This window comes from Chionomys nivalis, chromosome 12 (assembly GCF_950005125.1).
Source record: "Chionomys nivalis chromosome 12, mChiNiv1.1, whole genome shotgun sequence".
NCBI classification, from domain to species: Eukaryota; Metazoa; Chordata; class Mammalia; order Rodentia; family Cricetidae; genus Chionomys; species Chionomys nivalis.
In genome coordinates, this window is record NC_080097.1 from 67,991,563 (window position 1) to 68,013,052 (window position 21,490).

The 21,490-nt window shown below is 48.1% G+C and overlaps 1 protein-coding gene across 4 annotated transcripts in view; it reads left to right on the top strand.

Annotated features, from left to right (window-relative positions):
* Positions 1-21,490, top strand: part of LOC130884798 (disks large homolog 5) — a 110,367-nt gene that overhangs the window by 25,740 nt on the left and 63,137 nt on the right. For all 4 annotated transcript variants that reach the window (XM_057785978.1, XM_057785980.1, XM_057785979.1 and 1 more), the window contains exons 2-3: positions 13,418-13,486; positions 20,370-20,532. In XM_057785978.1, coding sequence (XP_057641961.1) covers positions 13,418-13,486; positions 20,370-20,532 — 232 coding nt within the window. The remainder of the gene's footprint in view (positions 1-13,417; positions 13,487-20,369; positions 20,533-21,490) is intronic.

A 21,490-nucleotide genomic window follows, 5' to 3' on the forward strand; every position in this document is an offset into this window, starting at 1 on the left:
AGGGATTGAGGGTGTGTATGAGATGTAAGCAAAGCAGGGATAGATACTATTTTATTAGCTGGGACATCACCTACAAGCTGCTGCCACCCCTCATCCCTGAGATCTGGCCTGTGAGTATGTCTGAGACTTGGGGCACCATAAATAAAGACCAGGAAGGCAGGGTGAGATAGACACTCTTGGGGTTCATATTGTGGGGCTGACCTACAGGGAAGTGTACGTGGTACAGAGGATCCTGTTCCCCAGGGCTCACCTTTCTGGCTGTGTTGTGGGCTTGATCCAGGTCTGAAATTGGTAGAGCTGCCATGCTGTCATTTGCCTGTGCGGTGCTGCGTGGTGTGAGCTGTCTGCATCCATCTGTCTGCAGCACTGTTTATCTGAGATGGAGTGCTGGGCAGCTGTGTTTCAAAATATCCAAGTGTCTGTCTCAAGTGTCTCCCTTTTGCTCCCTTCTTTTTCCTCCTCTCCCTTCCCCTCCTCTCCTTTCCCCTTCCTAATCTTCTTTTCCAATCCGTCTCCTTCCCTTCCTCTTTCCCTTCCTTACTTCTTCCTTTCTTTTCCCCATGAGCTTTTTGTTGGAGACATGGTCTCATATAGCCTAGCTTGTACTTGCTGTGTAGGTTAGGATGTCCATGAGCCTCCAGTTCTCCTGCTTTCACCTCTGAGAGCTGGCTTTATTGGTGAATGCCACTACACCCTGGTTTATGTAGTTCTGGGAACTGAATTCAGGGTTTTATGCATGTTAGGCAAGCACTCTACCAGCTGAATACATCCCCAGCCATGACCACATTTTCTTCTCCTGCATCCCTAGTATCTCAAGGTACCATGTTTAGTGTACAGAAGCAGAGGTGCAATAGTCTGTAATTAACCCCGCTTGACCCCTTCTGGTATCTGGAAGCAGAATACTGGCCATATTCGCTCCTGGCAGGTAAATTGCTGACTGTGTAACTCAATATCACTTTACTAATTATCTGGTGTGGTCACAGGGCACCCTTGTTACCACCCATCCACCAGGGTCACAGTTCCTGACTGGGCCAACTGGTTCCACTAATGCTCTGGGCACTCATGGGAAACAAATAGTCTTTGTGGTAGACAGAGGGTGTTCCAGCTTGACCATGTGACTGCACTCAGGGCAACTGGCTTGGAACAGGTATCCAGAATAGATCCCATTTTTCTCCATGTTGTTGGTACAGAGTCTCAAGAATTGTTGATTCCCTTCTGCTGTTATCAAAGACTTGTTTCCCATTTGTGTCTAGAGGCTTCGTTGGTTTCCATCTGGAGGGGGTGCGTCTGAGGGTTGTGGATCTTCCTGATTAGATGTTTACTCTGTCCCCTTAAATGTAAGGTCCTGTAAGGACTTTTGGGAGCTCCATTGTGTCTATTTTGGGAACTCTTCCTCCCTTTTAGAAGGGGTCTCTTCATCACCCCCACCCCCAAAGCAGTATCATCACTCACTATGAAAGCCCACGCTTTTAAGATGAACTTGGTTTGGGACAAAACTTGAAACTTGAGAGGAAAGTGTCCTTAGTAACAAGTTGGGATGGTTCTTATAGACGTCCTCACTTTAGAATGCATTTTCTCCAAGTTGTGGTAGCAGGAAATAGATTTGAACATGTGAATCTGTATTTTGAGATTCTTTTAGGAGGAACCAGGAAAGGGACTTAGGATAAAAAAGTATTTGGGCCTTTTGAATGGTTCCAAAAGAATTATGTCATCTACAAACCTTGTCTATAAGCTCTGGCAATGACTTAGTAATTCTCTGACTCTGTCTGTCCGTCCATCCTTCCATCTGTCCCTCCCTCCCTCCCTCCTCCGGTCCTCCCTCCCTCCTCCCTCTCGTGTGTGTGTGTGTGTGTGTGTGTGTGTGTGCATGTAGAAGCTAGAGGTCAACATTAGGTATCTGCCTTAATTGCTATCTACCTTGTTTTTGAGAAAGGTTCTCTCACTGAACCCAGAACTCAGGATTTGGCTACTGGTTTATGAGCAAGCCCCAGGGATCTTCTTGTTTAGAGAGCTTCCCAATCACTGGGATTACAGGGACCTGCTGTTGGGCTTTTATGTGGGTGCAGGGGATCAAATGAGCGTTCTCATCAATGTGCAGCAAGCACTTTGCTGGGTTTCTTTAGCTCTATTGGTAATACTCTTTCTTCAGCGCTGTTCATCCCAGACTTTTGCTGTCCCCGGTCCCTGCAGTTTTTCACATTCTCTTTTCCCAGCTCCTTCTGCAACACATTGCAGGTACTCAGGAGGGGAGGGTGCCAACGTGCGTGCTGGTGGGATGAGGAGAGCAGCTGGGTGACCCCTCTTTTTGCCCCTTCCCATCCCTTATAATTTATTCAACAATTCCTCTATGCACTCCTTGCCTGCTCTGTGCTAGCATCCTGGAAGCTCCCTCTCCCCTCTGGCCTGTCTCATCTGTGATGTAGCCACCATGTACAAAAAAGCTGTCAGAAAATGAAGAGCAAGTTGTATTCTCTGAGTGTTTGCCCCCAAGGAAACTGCATGTTTGCACAAAACCTATCTGACAGTTTCCATTTAAGCCAAGAAGCCTGGAGCCCCGTAGGCCCTAGGAAATATGAAAACTGGCACTTTGTGGTGCTGCTGATGGTTCCTCGCTGTTGGAGCCCTGCCTGCCATGAGAAATCTGAATTTTCCAGATGAAGATTGCTGGCTGGCTCTGGGTGGCTGCTGTTGCCGCAAGCACACCCACTCTTGTCACTGTGGGACCTGTTTTTCTGCCCCCAAGGTCTCCTCTTTGTTTTTCTGAAATGTGATGAAATGAAACATGCTTTTAAAAATAGATAATTTCTGGTGGTGGCCTAGGCAGGCGTACCGGCCTCAGCACCCACACTTCTGCCTTTTTTTTTTTTTTTATCTTATTTTGGCTGATGTGATATTGGCAATGAAAACTTGGATTTCTTTCACTTGTTCTTGGTAGTCTTTCCAGATACATTCCTTTTGATCAACTAATTTCTTTGCACAGAAGCTGAAGATTTAAAAGCATGTCTTAGCTATGTTGGTTTACTTTTCCTAAAGAGTGACTTTTCCCCCCTCTTGATTTCAAAGCAATATAACACTAATTAAAAGAAGAAAAGAAAAGGAAAGAGAGAGAGAGTTTAGAATTGTACACAGTAAATAGCTTGTCACCCTATACATGTATGCTGGGGGCTGCACTGGGGGGTAGGGGTTGGGTTGGGGCAAATGGCTTCAGCCTTTGAGTATCCAGCAGGGACAGTCTGATGCCTCATGGGTGACTAACAGGTGGGCTTACAAAACAGACAGAGGCAGCTCAGTGGTTATTATAGGCTTAGAGCTCAGAGATAGTGCATCTGGTGGGTGTTGGGTTATCTGTTAACCTCTGAGAGCCTCAGGGTTCTTAGCCATAGAATGGGGCTAGAGGCAAAACCCCTCTCCCCAGCATGCTGCAAGCTAGGTATTGTTTCTATTTGACTGTGTTTCATGGTGGGCACAGAGAATGGTGTTTATATTGGAGTGGGCAACACACAGCCTGGTATGCCTGGGCACTGGGTGGGTGGGAATCCTAGACACCGTGAGGAGAGAAGGAAACCTAGCCTGCCCTTAGATGATCAACAGACTCAAACTATAGAATTGCTTTGTGTCTTTGGGGACTGGCATACTGTTGTTTTATTTCTGTCCTTTGTGGTTGTAGATGTGGGATTTTGGTTTTAGGTTTTTTTTTTTTAATGCAATATAGAGAAATACTTTCTCTTATTGCGCAAGGTCAACCCTTTCTCCCTAGGGCTTGTGTAAATGATAACCCACATCCTCTTAGCATTTTAAATACTTTTCCTCTCCTTCCCCTTTTCCTGTGGTTGTCCCTGGGCAATCTGAAGACATTGTGGAGCCAGATCTTGCCTGAGATGGGTCAGGCAGCTCTGCTTTCTGCAAATAGCAGCTGCTCTCTGGAGGATGAGATTGGTCATGTTCTTGGGCTAACGTTAATGTGAGCACTTGGGTCACTGAGATCACTGAAGAGAAGGGGGAATTTGCTGGCAAGCATTTTGGGGGTTTTTTAGGGAGGGGGCTGCTCAAGGTTTGTCCTCCTGCTTTGGTAGGACCGGAGGATAACTTCTACAGCTGTTGTCCCTGCGTGAATATGTGGGTGTGGTAGCCCATTGCTCAGCTCTCAGCAGGAAGCTCCTTGCCCCTGTTTTGAATGTGGCAGAGGAAAGATAAGTGGATTCTGTAGGACTGGACATGTCAGTGTGCCCTGCAATTTTGGGAACCAACTCTTTCCTCTGAAGGCTACTGTTTGAGAATTCATGCCAGGTGCTAGGTAATTGGCAGTGGCGATGATTTCACATGGTGTCACTTTATCTGAGAGGATGTCTGGGATCAGAAGACTATGTTTTCCGGCAGGACTTTACAAAATGAATCAGTGCAAAGAGACAGGTACCATTTTATTTTTCCTGAAGGACTCTTTTCTAACCCTAGTCTTTTAAAAGGCTTGCAGAGAGTTGGAGCGATGGCTCAGAGGTTAAGAGCACTTGATGCTCAATCATGAGGACTAGAGGTGAGCTCCTAGCACCCACCCTGGTGTCTCACAAACACCTCTAACTCCAGTTTTACAGAGATCTAGTTCCCTCTTCTGTCCCTGGTGGGCACCTGCACACACATGTGCACACACACTCACACAGACTCAGACACGCACACACCCATAAATAAAACAGAGTTCACCAAAAAGGTTTGGAGAACAGATTGGATTTTGGAATTTAATTCCAATTAGCAATCAATTATAGTAAGCCTGCCAAGTACTACACACCATAAAACAGTTCATGGAGGTGGGCCAGCCCGTAGAAACCCAGGGGCCATACTCAGTTCTCCATCTTGCCCATGGCAGAAATCGCTAATGAGCCCTGGGCTCTTTTCCAGATGTAGGCTCAGGCTTTTTGAGCAAAGTCCTTCAGACAAGGCATGACAGACCTTTTTAGTTGTCCCTTTTCGGTTTCTAAATATAAATTCATCCTTTCTCTGGTGGAAAAAATGCAGGCAAATCAATCACCTATATAACTGCCTCTCTGGGAAAGCATCTCTGAGACTCACATGACCCACTCAAAGTGGTGTGTGTGTGTGTGTGTGTAGGCCAGAAGACAACCTCCCCTTGAGAGAAGATCTCTCACTGGCCTGAAGTTCAGTGAGTAGGGTGACCTGCCTGGCTCTTGAGCCCCAGGGATACACCTGTCTCTGTCTCCCTAGCACTGGGATGTGATTGTGTAACATCAGACCCAACTTTTTTCTTGAACCTTGGATTCTGGGGATGAACCTCGGGTCCTGATGCAAGCATAGAAGCACTTCATTGACTGGATTATTTCCTCTGTTCCCAGAGCAAACTTTTTTGCCTTCTGACTCTTTTTAGTATGTGTTGAGGTATATCAAGCATCTTCCTTCTCCTCCTCCTCTTTTCACTATTAAATATGTATCTTGATCATCTGCATCCCCAACTTTCTCCTTTTTATACAGTTCGTGATCCCAGCATAGGGAATGGCACTACCCAGAATGGGTGAATGGTCTCACCTCAATTAGTGCCATGTAAATAACCCCCACAGGCATGCGCAGAGTTACAATTGAGAGGAACTGTCATGCCACCCTAGCCTACAAGAACAGGCTTTCATTTAGACATGGAGAGGGGGATGGAGTAGGTGTCACACAGGTTCTTCATAAAAAGGACTTTCTACCAGTGACCCTTCCAGGAACTGAACAAAGGCTGGGGACAGTCTGCCATAGCTAGTTCACGGGCCCTGAAGTATGCCCACTGCTCCCTTGCAAGCAGTACCTCAGAGGCCACCGAGACAGGGTTTTAGAGCACTTATTGGGTGCCCAGCTCTTCACAGGATGTTGTTTCTCTGTACTCTTATTTCTCCTCTCATCACCCAGTACTCAGTAGCCAGGGAAGAAGCACAGACTGTGCAAACAGCTGACTTAGGGTCACACAGTGGGACACACTGTGAGCTGATCCCCAGCCACCTGACATCCTGAGATGATGGGAAGCAGTGGAGTCTGTAGGACAGGAAGGCTAGAGATCCAGGGAGGGGAACCAAGCCCACCCTGGGTACAGGAGCTGGCCAAGGCAGAGGCCTCTCAAAGATCTTCATCCTTCCTGTGTGGCTCCTAGGGTTCTAAGAGAGTGTATTTCAAGACAGGTTGACCATTGGTAGTGCTGTCTGGAGCCCAGAGGAACTTGGCTGTCACTCCCTGCCCCATCCACATTGATGGTACAGGGCAGGGCAGCACTGTGATCAGGCTCTTCCAGTGGCTGGCCCAAGTCAGGTTGGCTGCAGGCCACTCCTATACCTGGCCTACCCTGCCCCTACCCTCCCCTGAGGCATAACCGTGGTCCAGCCTCCTCTTGCCAAGCCCCCAAACCCTGCCTTGTACCTCTGTTACCTTTTGGATGCCAATATACCACCCATGCCAGTCAATGGTGACAGCAGGAAGTCAGGCTTGTTTTCATGATGGAAGACAGTTTTAAAGGTTGTCTCTACTTGGTTCTGGTTGACAGTACTGGGCCCTTTCCACCACATAAAGCTCAGCCTCTCTGAAAGGAGTTAGTGTTCCCAGACACAAGCTCAGCCTCTCTGAAAGGAGTTAGTGTTCCCAGGCACTTGCTTGTGCTGTCTACACACCTTCTGCTAGTGGAGAAGGGGCTATCTGACCTGACCTTTCTTCCCAGTAAAACAGGCATCAAATGTCCCATGCCCACCAGCTTAGCAAACATGAAGGGCATGTCTTCCCATTAAGTCTGGCTTTGCACGCTTTGTTTTCTCTCCTGTGTCATGGTATGGGTTCCAGATGGGAGAGCACATGTAGAGAGACAGAACTGGCCTCTGAGTTTCCTGAGGTCCCATCTTCCAGACTCAATATCTCCAGCATAGAGCTTCAAGCAAACTATGCTCACGTTACTCTGTGCCATTGTCCACCTCTTGGGTGCCTGCTTCCATTGTCTGGGTTGTCTCGGCAGTGGACACCTTGCCACTTTTGCAAATTAGATTAATAGCCCTTATGATGAGCCCAGAGGGGAAAAGAGGAAGCACCATTACTGTGCTGTTTTGTCAAGCTGAAGACACCTGTCCTCAAACTTTGCAAGGAGCCCTATAGTGTCACCTCTGTGTGACAAACCCACAGCCAACTGTAGAAATCCAGTTGTTTGGGGTGGGTTGTGTACACTGAGGACAAGTCAGACATGGTCTGGATCTCCAGCTTTCTGTGCACAGAGATGGTTAGCATCTTTCGCCCTCAGGTTCATTGGCAGGACTTCTTTTTTTAAAAAAAAAAATTTAATTTATTTTATGTGCATTGGTGTGAAGGTGTCAGATCCCCTGGAACTGGAGTTACAGACAGTTGGGAGTGGCCAAGTGGGTGCCGGGAATTGAATCTAGGTCCCCTGAAAGAATAGCCAGTGCTCCTAATCACTGAGTCATCTCTCCAGTCCCAAGGACTTCTAGACTGATATGCCTTTGTCTATGTGTGGTACATTCATGGTCACCCCTCTAGTTCTGTGAAATACCTGAGTTTTGTGAACCTCTGTTTTTGGGTCTCAGGGTGTACAGTTAGAACAGGGGTTGCCCTCCATGCAGCTCTTCAAGAGGTTTTCCTAGTTCAGCACCTCAGGAGTTAATCAGTAAACAGTGGCTCTCACTACCCACCCTTCCCTCATCCAATGAGCGCTGGTGATGTTACCTTTTCTCTAGGATGTCCTTCTACCTCAGAGCCCCAAGTGCTCTGATTCAAAGGGTAGCACATGCGTCCTGTTTGCCCCAATAGCTCTCCCTTAAACTCCTTGAGTAACTGAGACAGCCTTGATTTCCTCCTCTGTAAAATGAACCTAATGACCACCTCAGGGTCATGATGGGTGTTAGCTGAAGCCAGGTCTGCAGTGTGAGCCCACATAGTGCACAGTCTTAGCACTTAGTAGGCTAAGGACCCATTAGCTGCTATCCTTGACTATCAGAGAGTGCCACACAGTCTGCAGTCTCTTTATGGCTTGTGATTTCAATCACCAGCAGCCTTCCATTTAGGTAATGTGGGAGATGAGAAGGGTAGGGCAGGAAGGTCTTGCTGCAGGCTGGTTTACCAGAATCTAATCTCAGCAGCTTGTGCTTGGGGCCAGGTCAGGTGTTGTTTCAGACACTCTGTAATTCGATTGGTCTTCACAGGACCTTCACCAGGGACCCACAGAGAGCCTGAGGGTGAGATAAGGGTGGATTGGGGAGATAAACCCAGGGGTGCTGGGACTGGTCACTGTACTAGTCACTACTATCTCTTTTGGCCTACAGGCTCAGATGGGAAAGATTTTATTAGCCCTCCTAGCAAGTGAGCAACCTCTGGAGCTTCTGAGCCTATTTCCTCTCACCTGACCCAGTGCTCTGCAGGGACCTGTGTGGGTCTGGGAATGATTGGGCACGTGGGTTAGTGGGTTATAGTTCTTCAGGTGTGAGCTGTAGGAGGACAGCAGGGTGGGGCAGGCACCGCTGTTGATACTTGCTGTCTTGGGGCTTTAGAGCTGCCTGAGAGTACCAAGCCCATTCGCTTGTGATGGAGTGGTAGGGGCTAACCTGTCTGGGACCATGCTGTCTCAGGATACCTGGTGATCAGGGACCTCTGTATGCTAGATCAGCAGTTTTGAGTTTCCACAGTGAAAGCCTTTTCACTCAGCCCTTTACAGTTCCAGGTGAATGAGGGGGAGGGTGTGAAGGGACTCCCTGGCCCTTGTAGGCTGCTGGAAGGGGCCTGGGAGGGTGGGGCGTTCCCTTATCACCACAGTTTCAGAAGTTCTTTTGAAGTTGGTCTTGGTGACCTGGTAGGACTGAGTCACACTGTAAACAGAATCAGCAGACCTTACCTCTTCTGAAGGACACAGATAATGCTTGTGGAGGATCAGTCCCAAAGTGTCACTAGGTCTTCTGTCTCCCAGAGGTACCTACTTCCCCCAGGGCATTTGTGGAAGCTCCCATCTGCAGCCTACTCCTGTCTCTCTTTTAGCCTTGCTTCTTGTCCTTGGTCCCTGCCCCACTACTCTGTGGCCACATGTCCTGGTGCTTCCTAGCAATGCAGTCTCAGGTCCTACCTTCATCTGCCCTTTAACCAGGTCCCCAAGCAATTCCTCATATGGTAGAGAACCAACATAGATGACTCTCAATCTCACACATCCATCTGAAGCTTGTCTTCTGTGGGAATGTTTCCATGTATGCCATTTAGGTTTCTCTAAGTTGCTTAGGATCTCACAGGCTGGTCCTTGGGGTCGCAAATGTTGAGGAAAGCTATGGTGTTCAATGGCCTGGGCTTCTGGGTAATGAGTGTTCCCCTTCCACAGAAGCTTTTTAGGGTGCGTTACAGTTCAGGCAGCTTTAGCAGTCCCTTCTGGGCCTCAAAGAATTGTCACATTCTTATGGCTACTACAGATGGAGGAGCTAGACAGGGACAACTAAGTATGCTGGACTGAGGTGGGACTCCTGGTCATCTTCAGGTTTGATTATGAAACCCCAGAGGGAAATGACACCTGAAAATTACTCCTCAGGAAGTTATCAGCTTTGAAAGGACACTGTGTAGCTTGTGTTTGTGTGACTAGTTCGGGGGAGGGGACTAACTTCCCTGCCTTCTGTTGACAGTCCTGACCGTAGGGCCTTGAAGACAATGTTATAAAGACAAAACACTATTCAGACAGTGTCATCTTTGGGTCCTTTCTCCTAATGATGTCCAAGGCTCTGAGGACGTTGTTAAAACAGTGCCTGTTTAGTCTTTATCAGTTACTCCTCACACCCACCAGCCTTGCCAGGGCAAGAAGCCCTGCCAGCTGTCTGTGATGAGGGGCCAGGATGATGCCCAGAGATGCTAATAAAGATGTCACTCTGTCCCCAGGCAGGCCACACAGCCTAGTCAGGACTTTGGGGGCAGGGAAGAGGAACAGAATGTATTGGTTGCAGAAATGTGAAATGTACTCCCCCAGCTAGGGAGGATGAAGGGCATCTGCCAACCGTAATTAGCAGTGGAAATTTGCTGTGGGGAGGAGGCGATGTGTGTGTGTGTGTTTGGGGGATGGGAACTGCTTTACTGGAAGATGGGACACTGTGGGTGCACGTAACAGAAGGAAGCAAGTGTTCTATTCTGACAGTGGTGACTACAGAGCACAAGCTGAAACGTCAAGCTGGATTGAGTCGAACATAGATTTATGAGGGTGTGACTGGGTGCATTTATTTGTGCTGGCTTTCCCAAGGAGGTATCATTTCAAAACAATCTACCATATAGCGGCTGGCTAGCCTTCCTGGTCCCCATAGAAGAAAAAAGACAGAATCTAAAAAGATGGCTCCTTAGTTTTGAATCAGAGTATGGTTATTAAGTCTTGTTCTTTGCAGCTATCTATGGATGGCCTGGTTGTGTCTGACATCAAGGATACCATACAGTAAAGGAGAGGACTTAAAATTTGCATATCAGTAACATACAGACGGAGCAAGTTATATTTGTGCGGTATACACACACAAATGTAACAAGAAAAAGAAGCCTTGAATTGAGAGCAAGATATAGGAGGGAACATTGGAGGGTTTGATGGGAGGAAAGGAGAGGGGAATGATGTGATTTTATCATAATCTCAAAATAGAAAAATTATATAAAAAAGAAATGGGAACTATGAGACGTGATGGACATCACCTGCAATGTTGATGATCAATATGTAACATGTCTGTGTGTGTGTTGAAATATCACATTGCACACTATAAATATGTGTAATCAATATTCCAACTAAAAATAAAAAGAAAGTAAGAAAAATTTGCAATGTACCTTTTTCTAATGCAGGAGTGCACAGATTTGAAATGCACAGCAAAACCCCATTGTAGAGCTGGGAGTACAGCTCAGTTGCCCCAGTATGCACAAGAACTCTGGCTTCAGTCCCCAGCACTGCATAGACAGGGTGTGGTGGTGCACTTGGGAGCAGTCGCAGACTGGGAGTTCAAGGTCAGCTTTAGTCACTTAGTTCTAGGCTAGGGTTACTAGGGTAGATGGGCTTGAAATATGGGAACCTGAACATGGCTTCTTCATTTTTAGCTGGATCGTGGAACTTCCGAGATAGGTGGAATATTTTTGGTTCTAGTGTCCCACAAATGATGTACAGATGGCCCTGTGACAGTCATGCCAGGAGAGAACTCGGTCACCCTGCTGCCTTCTCTCTGCAGACAACGTCATCAGCTGCTGTGGCGAGGCCAGAGGACACAATTCAACCTCATAGGTCCTTTTAGAAGACCAGACACCTACACCTACCCACTCCTTCCTGCTCAACACCCAGACTCCTCCAGGTCCTAGAAAATGCAGTGATGAGGCCACTGGTCATTGCTGGCCATTGGCTTGTTCTTTCCACCCTCAGCATATATATGTTGTCCTGTTGTCCTGTTTTCCCTCCCTCTTCATCTCCTTGTCTGATGTCTGACAAGCAGGCAAGCTAGCTCCCTTCCAGGCCTTTGTATTGGATGCCTCTCATCTTCATAGGTGGGCCTCATCCCCTACTCAGTCTCCTCTGTCCTCTGAGATGCTCTTTGGTCCTCTGGAGGTTTCCTCACTATGCCTGCTGCCCCGATTGTCCCTCTCCATTTCCCTTCCCTGTTTATGCCCCATCCACTACTGCATCTCTTTCTCTCTCTCTACTTTTTTCCTTCTCTGATAACATTGGTCTTGGGGACCTAGGAAAAGAGGTGGAAGAAGGGAAGAGAAATTTCTGAATCTGTCCCCTTCTGCCTCTGGGTAATTCTTAGCAACTTTCTCACATCAGAGCCCTAAGGCTTGTTCAGAGCCCTTACAGCAAAATCCTACCTGTGCTCACCCACCTGGTTCTGGGAACAAAACATTCCTCTTCATACCTGTTTTTGCCACCTCTGCCTGGCATGCTTCTGCAACCCTCCTAACCCTCCCACAGTGTATTCTCCCAGTGGCATTGGTTTGCCTTTAATTTTGTATCAGTTTTGACTTTAGAGAGCCAAATATACACTTATTTTTCACTTCTTAGTTTAAAATGTCACTGATGCAAGGGGCCTTATGTGGGACCGAACCTCTTCCTCACACAGGCTGGAATCAGGATCCAGCAGGCCAGGTGCTTTTCTTAGCATACTGAGTGCTGCCCACCCGATATCTCAGTCCGTAGGTTGGTTCCTGAGGTTGGCAGGTTGCACCTGGCATTATTTGAAACTAAGTATTTTTTGGTTTTGATGGTGGTGTGCACACAGTAAATTAATGACATTTTCCTACTCACTCCCAGTGCTCCTGTCCTCCCTCATGGGGTGTGTGGGCCCAAACAAAATGTGCTACTCACTGTTTGGTGACATTATAATTGTTCATAAGTTTTTGAGTAACTTGATTCTTTATTATTAAAAAATCATATTACATTTATTCTGTGTGTAGGGAGAGGGCATTTTTTTCTTTCACCATGTGGGACCTTGTAGCACGTCTAATAACCTAGAGACAGGTGCTGGAGAGATGATGGCTCAGAGGTCAAGAGCACTGACTGCTCTTTCAGAGGTCCTGAGTTCAATTCCCAGCAACTATCAACAATGAGATCTGGTGCCTTCTGGCCTGCAGCATACATGCAGGCAGAACATTGTATACATAAACAAATAAACAAACAGATAAATAAATCTTTAAAGAAAAAAAACTAAGAGACAGATATTGGGGATCAGTCTGAAGGTCAGAAAAACAAAACAACCAGCACTGGCTCTTACCTCTACCTCAGTCCAAAATGGTGATCCTGCCTCCAGGAATCCCAGAATGAGATTGAATGAGAGCTGTCTCCTCCTGTCTTATATTCCTCTCTAGTGCTGGGATTAAAGGTGTGCACCCCTACTGCCCGGCAAACTAGTGTGGCTACTGAGATTAGAGGTGTGTGTTACCACTGCCTGGTCCATAAGTGGGGCCGTTATACTCTCTGATCTTCAAGCAAGCTTTGTTTAATAAAATACAAATGAAATACCACTATAGGACCTGGGGATTGACTCAGGTCATCAGGGTTGGTGGCAAACACCCTTACCTTTTGAGCCATCTTTATGGCCATGTTTTTACTATTAATTATTATTGTTATGTGTGTGTGTGTGTGCATGTGTGTGTAGGTCAGAGGACAGCTTGGTGGAGATGCTTCTTTCTTCCACCATGCATTCTGGGGATTGAAACTCAGGTGGTCATGTGGGACAGGAAGCAGCTGGCAGACTGGACTTCCTCTACCCATTGATCAGATCTAGAGCAGCGGGGTGTGAGCGTGAAAAAGAAAGGTGAACAAAATGAGCCAAGTCCAGATACTGCCTGCCACACCTCTCTGTGGACTGGAATCCAGGTTCCCAGCCCTGGCACAGCGAAATGATGTGATAGAGCTTGGGCTGTGGACTAGTGGCCTTCTGGGTAGTAACATATTGGTCTCCCTTTGTGTCCCCAGGCTCCACCTACAGTGTCCTGTCCATCATGCCCTCAGACTCGGAGAGCAGCAGCTCCCTCAGCAGTGTGGGTAAGTTCTCCCCTGTTGGGGACAGAGGGTGGGGTTTCCATGGCACGGGACATCAGTTCTGCCATCTGATTATATGTGAGGTCCTGCTCTGTTGATGACATTCTCATTTTCTCTTATCAACAAAAGTCCGGCTTTGCTGTTAGAGGTGGGTGTGGGAGGCGTGTTTCTTTACATGGAGTACCTACTCTGGGAATCTGGTCAGTCCCCCGAAAGCTTCCTTTTGAGATTGACCCCTCGTGCTTGTCCTCTGCAACAGGGGTAGTGTGTTGTCCTGGCAAAGTAGCCACTCCATGCTGAAATGGATGTTTCCCTGAGCCTAGGAGAATGAAACCAGCCCTGTCTCCGCTCTCTGGACTTGTGCTGGCAGGAAGGCCAGGTGACTTTCTAGCCTTCCCACGCTTCTGTGTGTGACCTTTGCCCTGTGAAAGCTCACAGAGGTCATTTGGTCCGGTCATTGTGCATTCCTGCTACAGAGAGGTGGGAAAGTTGACACCCACCGAGGGGGAGTCGCATGACTTAGTTTCCCATCCAGCTAGGGTTGACATCCCACTGGTCTGCTCACTTTCTGAACGCTTCATACCAGGTGTGAAGTAGTGTGTAGGGCAGGTAGTGGTACCTTGGCAGCTGGATCTCAGGGTAGGAGACTAACCTTCTTAGAGCATGGGGGGGGGGGCAGTGTGATCAGAGGCAAGCAGGTGCCAAAAATGAGCTGCGTGTGTGTTCCTGGGTTACCTTAGTGATGTCTCACAGGCTGGGACGTCGGCCACGGAAACGTGTCTCACAGTTCTGGGGTCAGAAGTCCAAGATCAGAGATTTGGCAAGGCCGTGTGCTCTCAAAGGTTCTGGACAGCAGTTCTCATGTTCGAGTTCTTCATGGATAGCCCCATCACCCCCCACCGCTCCTCTCTCTGCCTCTTTCTGTGTGTATATGATTGCTGAGGACACTGACCACAGCGGGCTCACGGCCTGTCTTGTTCCACTGTGACCTCAAGTTGCTCATCTGTAAAACACTGTATTTATAAATAAGGTTCACATTCTCCTTTTCCTGAATCAGGACTTCACATCTGAAAAGAGTACATTTTTAGCTCTCATGGCATCTAGAGCTCAAGAAGGACACACCATAGAGTCTGGCATTACAGTCTGACTACGGTGTGGCTCTTCGGGAACAGGACTGTCAGGGTAAATAGGCCGGCGAGGTGAAGCTTCTGTGTCCTGTGTCCTGCTGCCCTTATCATCTGGTGGATATAATAGACACCTTCACATTGTCACTCTGAACTGGTGGTGTCATCTTTCCTAGGAGCATGTATGATCTCACAGGGGCTCCAGAGAGAGGCTCTGCCTCTTGAAGCATTTGCTGCTTATGTCGGCATTTGCGCATGAGCAGGAAGATGGGATTTGTGTTTTTCTGGCGAGGTCTCTCTGTAGCATGGGCTAGTTACAAATTCTTTCTGAGTACGGGGATTAAAGGCATCGTGCCTAGCTCAATGGGCTGAACTTGAAGGCAAGTTAGCCCTTGTGCTGAGGATCAGCAGTGTCCTCAGATGCTTCTTGAGAATCATGAACAGTCTGAGAGTAAATCTCTGATGTATGTCCCACTGCAAGCTCAGCCTGCACTGGCTGTGCCCAGTTCTTTCACGCAAGAGCTGGTTGTGTTTCTGTGGTCAGTCCTCTCAAACTCACAGGAACCAAGGTTTGCTTTTCTTCCTCTTCTTCTCCACACCCACTCCCTTAAGCAGTAAGGAAATGTGTTACCTCATATAACAGGCACGGCTATGATCAGACTGGGTACACGAGGCTGGGGCTCTACCCCTCCGGCACATGGCAAGCTGCCTACAACAGCAGTTTAGCCTTCATAGCCAGACCCAACAGGACCCAGGGCTGTGAAGGCCAATATGGAGTTACTACCAGGTGGCTATTCACATTTAAATGCCGTAAAATGAAGTGCAATTTCTAGTTCCTCAATTACGCGAGACTTATGTAATTGATTCTGTGGCTACCTGTGATCAGGAGTTTCCATCTGAGATGTTACAGGGAACAATTCAGATGAAGTAGATAACCAGTCCCTTAATGTGATCAAAGGCACCTTCCCCAGAGGCCTTGGGCAAGGAATATGCCCTCTCATTGAGGGCAACAGAGTCACTGGTTTGTCCCTACACCTGTGGCCTGGACCCTGTGTTAACATGCTTGGTTACTCAGCAGGGGTGCAGATTCCTGAGCATATGGCCATTGGAAACTAGGTTAGGGCTCACCACCTGTAGTTAGCCCACCGTGCTTGTCTAACCCGTAGTTAGACAGTTCCTGTTGCCCCAGTGCTGTCCAGTAAGAGGCAGAGCACGTCATAGGTACAGCAGGGTGGGGGTGCCTGTAAGGATAGGTGGATACCCACTTCTATTTGTCTTTGTTTGTAGACCTTAGGAAAGGTAAAAACAAGATCCTTAGAGTAGAGAGATCCTGTCCACATTTCTGCTTCATCTCAAGATGAAACAGTGGAAAAGAGCAAGTTGTGTTCAACAGAGAAGGCCTTGCGAGGTTAGGATTGGAGGCAGAGGCTTTCGATTTTGTTTCTGAGACAGCGTTGTCCTAGGTTGTTCTCTGCTGCTGTGATAAACACCAGGACCAAAAGGAACCTGGGGAGGAAAGGGTGTACTGGACTCGCACTTCTGGGAAACCTTCAGTCACTGAGGGAGGTCAGACAGGAACTCAAGCAGGAGCAGAGGCAAGGGCCTGGAGGAATGTTACTTAGTGGTTGTCCCCTTTGCTGCTAGCCAGCTTTTTCATACCTGCCTGAGGAATAGTCTGTCAATCAATAATTGATTTCCCCACAGACATGACAGAGGCCAATCTGATCAAGACAGGTCTTCAGTTTTGGTTCCCTCTTCCCAGGTGATTCCAGTTTGTGTCAAGCTGACAGTAAACACTAACCCCTACAAGTGTCTCATGTGTCCCAGGCTGGTTGTGAACTCACCTTGGAGACAAAAAATATCCTTGAACATCTTACCCTCTTGTCTCCACTTCATTACAGCAGCACATCCAGTGTGTGCTAGGGTGGGGACTAAATACTGGACTCCCTCTGTGCTAGGCTAGTACTCTCCCAACTGAACTACATATAAGCCAAGTTTTGTCTGGTTTTTGTGTGTCTGTTTGTTTTTTAGGGACAGAATCTCACAATGTAATCCAGACTAGCCCCTCACTTGCCAGTCTTCCTTCCTCAACTTCATAAATCCAGGATAGGACTACCACACTCTGCCTGGAAGTGTTGTATTTTTTCTAAGTGTCTGAGGGCTTACTCACTACATCGGCTTCTGTTGTCAACAGCTTGGTAGCTACAGTGTCCCCTCTGCTGAGGTGTCTTGGGGGGTAATTCTGAAGATTCCCTATCCTCACTGTGACAGCAGTGAGGGTCTTCCCGGTGCACCCCATGCTTCTGTTTCTCCTCCCCGTCCACCCTGATCCAATCCCACAGTAGTCTCTCATTTCTCATCTTGAGTCAGGAAGGAGGCCTTCAGGAGCAGGGAGACACGCCCTGGCCGTGTTTGGGAAACCTTCAGCTCCAACAGATGGAGGTAGTAGGAGGTTTCTCATGAACCAGAGAGATGGATCTCGGGCTTGTGGGAAGGCGAGGTGCTGAAGGAGTTCCTTGTATTCCAGGAAAGGTTTCTGAAAAGAGTAACTTGGTGGGAGGAACCAAATCGTCAGGGAAGCAAGGAGTATTCCCTGTGATCTCAGCATTTTCTTCCCTGGGCAGCCATTATTATTATTATTATTATTATTATTATTATTATTATTATTTTAACTTCTTTTCTTTAGAGACAGGTATTCACACAGCTCAGGGTATTGTTATAGGATGACCTAGCAATTGTGATCCTTTTCACTCCTCCTGCTAGGATCACAGGTATGCACTATGACCCTGGTTTCTGCAGCACTGGGATCAAACCCAGGGCCTTGTGTATGCCAGGCAAGTTATCAACCAGTTGAATTACATTACCCCCAGCCCTTGGACAGTCTTTTGTATCCTGGGGAAGCCCTTGACATTCTGGCATTCATGATGTTATCTAGTCCTGTGAGAGCACCTTCTCCTCTTGGAGGAAGTGACTATAGAGGTCACTTGGGAACATGCTCACAAGTTCACACATGCCACTACACAGAGAGAATGGAGAGGCATGAGAGAGGCAGAAGGAAGCTGGCCTTCAGTCCCTGTGGAATACAGCAGGAAAAGCATGGTTCTGGGGAAGGTGCAGTCTTTAGCAGTGAATGGGGAGATTTTTGGAGGAGATGGGGCTTGAGCCTGGGCTTCCCTTGGTTCCTAAAAAGAAGACCCCTTAGTGGAGGATTCCAGAATATTAGTTTGTCTGGCCAGGAAGCCAGAAAGTGGCAAGGCTGTTATGGGGGTCCCTGCTTTGACTTACTTCAGGAAAGAGGCCAGCAGGAGGCACCTGCATTTCCCCTAGAGGGGATTTCTTTAGGTTTAGTAAGTGTATGATGCCCAAGCTTAGCAGCAGAATCACTAGGAGGTGTGTGTGGGGAGGCATGTGTATAGAAGCCAGAGGATAGCCTTTGGTGTGAATCCTTATTTATACCCATTTGAGGCAGGGTCTCATTGCCCTGGAGCTTGTCAGTCTAGACCATCTGGCCAGCTAGCCTCAGGAATCCTCCTGCCTCAGCCTCCTCAGTACGGGTATTACCAAAGTATGCTACTGTGTTTGGCAATTTCATAAGGCTTATGGAGAGTCAAACTCAGGTCCTCGTATTCGTTAAGAAGGTAGTGTATGACTGAGTTGTCTTCCCAGTCCCCGAAACTGTTTTCACTTGAGTGGCAATTGAGAGGATTTCCCACATAGTTTGTTTTAGATCATCCTGGTTTATCACAACTTAGGATTTGTCTTGAGGGCTCTGTTAGGAATTGCCATAGTTATCAGAGCTAAGTCAGAGAGGCTGCTGCTCACTGGGTTCCCAGATCTGGTTGACCTCGCCTTGTTATGTTCTCTGTGTGTTTGTGTGTTGTTATAGAGAAGATGGTAGAGGTGAGAGTGGAGTGGAGAGATGAGAGGAGTCCAGTCCCATTGGAAAGTGTAGTAGTGGAGACCTGGATCTCAGCTCAGAGCTGAATCTGTGGGGGCTCATACTGTCTGGTTTGTGCGTGTCAGTTGAGCAGTTTGGGGGACTAATGAGATGAGGATGGGGGCATGGTACAGAATTGAACACCTTGGCTGCATACCCTAGATGTCAGCCCCCACTGTTGTGTCTGGGTGGCCAGCTGGCTTGGGTCCTCCCACCGAGTCCCTGAGACCAGATGCTGCTCCATTCACAAAGATGGATGGATGCCTTAGTAGCCCTGAACTGGCTGAAGGCCTGGGGGAGTCCTGGATAGCTACTGGCCTTTAGTTCATGTTGGAAGGCCAAAGAAGCTGAGTTCTGATGTCAGCTAAGGGCGATATAGTACCAGTAAGAATCAAAGGCAGGCAGGCCACAGCAGCTCTGCTCCCCACCTCCACATCTCTTTATCTCTGAGCTACAGTCCACTGGGGTAGGGCAGGTATTCTCTGCTCAGCTAATCCTTCCTGGAAATGCTCTTCCAGACCTATCTAGAGGCGTGTCTCTTAGTTTATTTCAGATCCACTCAAGTTCATGGTCAATCAGGATGAATATGTTTTAGGAGTATTAGGTTCAGGGGTTGGGTTACTTCCACGTGGGATGCTGACAAATGCTGGGGTAATAGCTTGAGGCTCCTACCCCATCCCATGGCAAATTCAGTTCTTCAACTATGTGGAACTCCCTGTCTTCCCTGAAGCCGCTGGAAGGTACAAGGCTCACTTTTCATTTAATTGACATTGGTTTATATGAACCATCAGACAGCAAGGATCTGAAGAGGTTGGGCAGGGCCTCATAAATTGAAGGTAAATGTCATGCGCTTTGCATGTCTGGGTCCACTGGGGAGACAAGTGCCATGCCCCCGGGATGTCTGATGACATCTACAAAATGAGATGGTGCTATGAGCTCCTCTGACCCCACCCCCGATCTCTAAGTGTTAGGTGAGGTGTCAGATGGACATACTGGTGGAGCTAATTATAAAAGGACCAAGGTTTAATTCTTAAGAAGTATTTTGTCTTTGGATTCTTAGAGATCTATTTGGATCTGGTCAGAGGCAACAGTGTCTGTTACCTTTCATAAAAATGTAAAACATGTGATTGCTTGTGGTCCTGGGGACATGTGATGAGAGCATGGTCTGGGTTAAACATGGGTGCTTCAGGGTTTACCTGCATCACATCGGCTGTGAACCCTCAGCATCCTCTGCTTGCCTGGCCTGGCGTGGGCAGGTCCAGGGGCAGTGGATCTACAGTAGGGCCTGAGTTGCTTGTCTAGCCATGGAAAAGAAGATGGGGACATGACTTGTGGGTCCCAGTCTTGGGACAGCTAACCTGCTTCTTGGATGGAGTATTCACTTTGCTTCAAGTGCACGCCCTTTCTCAGGCCTCTGCTTGAGGTCCAGGTAGTCTGCCCTGCCTCTTTTGTCACGTGCTGTGTCCGGGACTGGGTGAGAGTGAGCATGCCCAGATGTCCAGGGCAGGCAAGGATTAGTGCCCCAAACAATTCCATTCTAGAGATGTGAACTCCAGACTGGGGAGAGAGTGGGTATGCTCAGAGTCCTTGGATAAGACCTCATAGTCTAGTCCCTGGTGTCAACTTGTGGACAGAGACTGAGATAGATCTACTTTGTAGGACTGGGTGTTCCTGCAGCAGCTGGCAGAGCCTGGTCCCACTTGCAGTGGGTGATGGGAAGGCCCAGGGCTCATCACTGCCTCATGAATAGCTGAACAAGCCATGATTTCAGAACAGTGCTGGGAGTGGGCCCGAGTGTATGTTCTCTGTGCTTACCTACCCACAGGGACTACTGGGAAGGCACCGTCCCCACCACCCCTCCTTACTGAGCAGCAGATCAGTGACAAGGTGGAGAACCTCTCCATTCAGCTACGGCTGATGACCCGTGAGAGGAATGAGCTACGCAAGCGCCTGGCCTTCGCCACCCATGGAGCCACCTTTGACAAGAGGTAGTCATTGTCCCAACTCCCCAGTGAACAGCTGACCTGCCACACTGTGTCACCTTGAGCCACTCCTTAGCCCCATGGTTTCTGGAGGCTTCACCTCCAAGGTGCCCTCTTATCCAAGCCTGGTGTCTTCCGGATGCTAGCCAGTTGCAGAAACTTAAGCCCAGGTGGGGGCAGGGTTCTGTCTCATTGTCTCTATCTCTGTTTCTGTCTCTCTTTCTCTGTGTGTCTTATACTTTCTCCAAGTGAAAATAGGAGCCTGTGACCTAAGTCACACCAATGAGGGATTTAGGTGCGTATCTGTATGTTCCCATCATACATTTGAGGAAACCCTGAGAATCGGTAGCTGCTGTGGTTTGAGTCTGAGGTAGAGGAGCTAGGCCAGCCCCCTTGACATTGGTGCTTGCCTCACAGGTGATTGTGTGGGAGGTGCTTCTGGTAACAGTTGGAGGGGCCTGGTCACTGGGTGCTAGTTAGTGGGTTATGGAAGACCTGGGGCTCTTAACTGCTGCTGCCTGGTCCTGTGCTGTCAGTGCTGAGACAACAAGCTTTCCCCTGTATCCTCATTCTGCTGTATCCCATTGTACTTGTGTGTGTGCCGTGTGTTCACGGGCATGCACACACATATACTCTCTCCCCGAAGACCCCACCCTGCTACATTGTTGGCTGGAACTTGCTGTGGTTTGTAAATCCATTCCATGTTCTCAACATATAGGCATCTTATAAAGGTACATTTTACCTGGTGATTTTTGTTTTGAAGAAATTTTGGGAGTTTTAGTCCCCTTTGCAGAAGTGTTTGCTTAGCCCTCTGTATGGAACCATGTACCAGCATTCCCTAGAGAGCCTAGTGAATTGCAGGATGCAGGGTTCCCTTCTTGCTCTCCAGATCTTGGGAGTCAGGTTTCTGGGGTGGGGCCTGACGATTTGCCTGTCTCTCAGTTTTCATGTGAGACCACTGCTG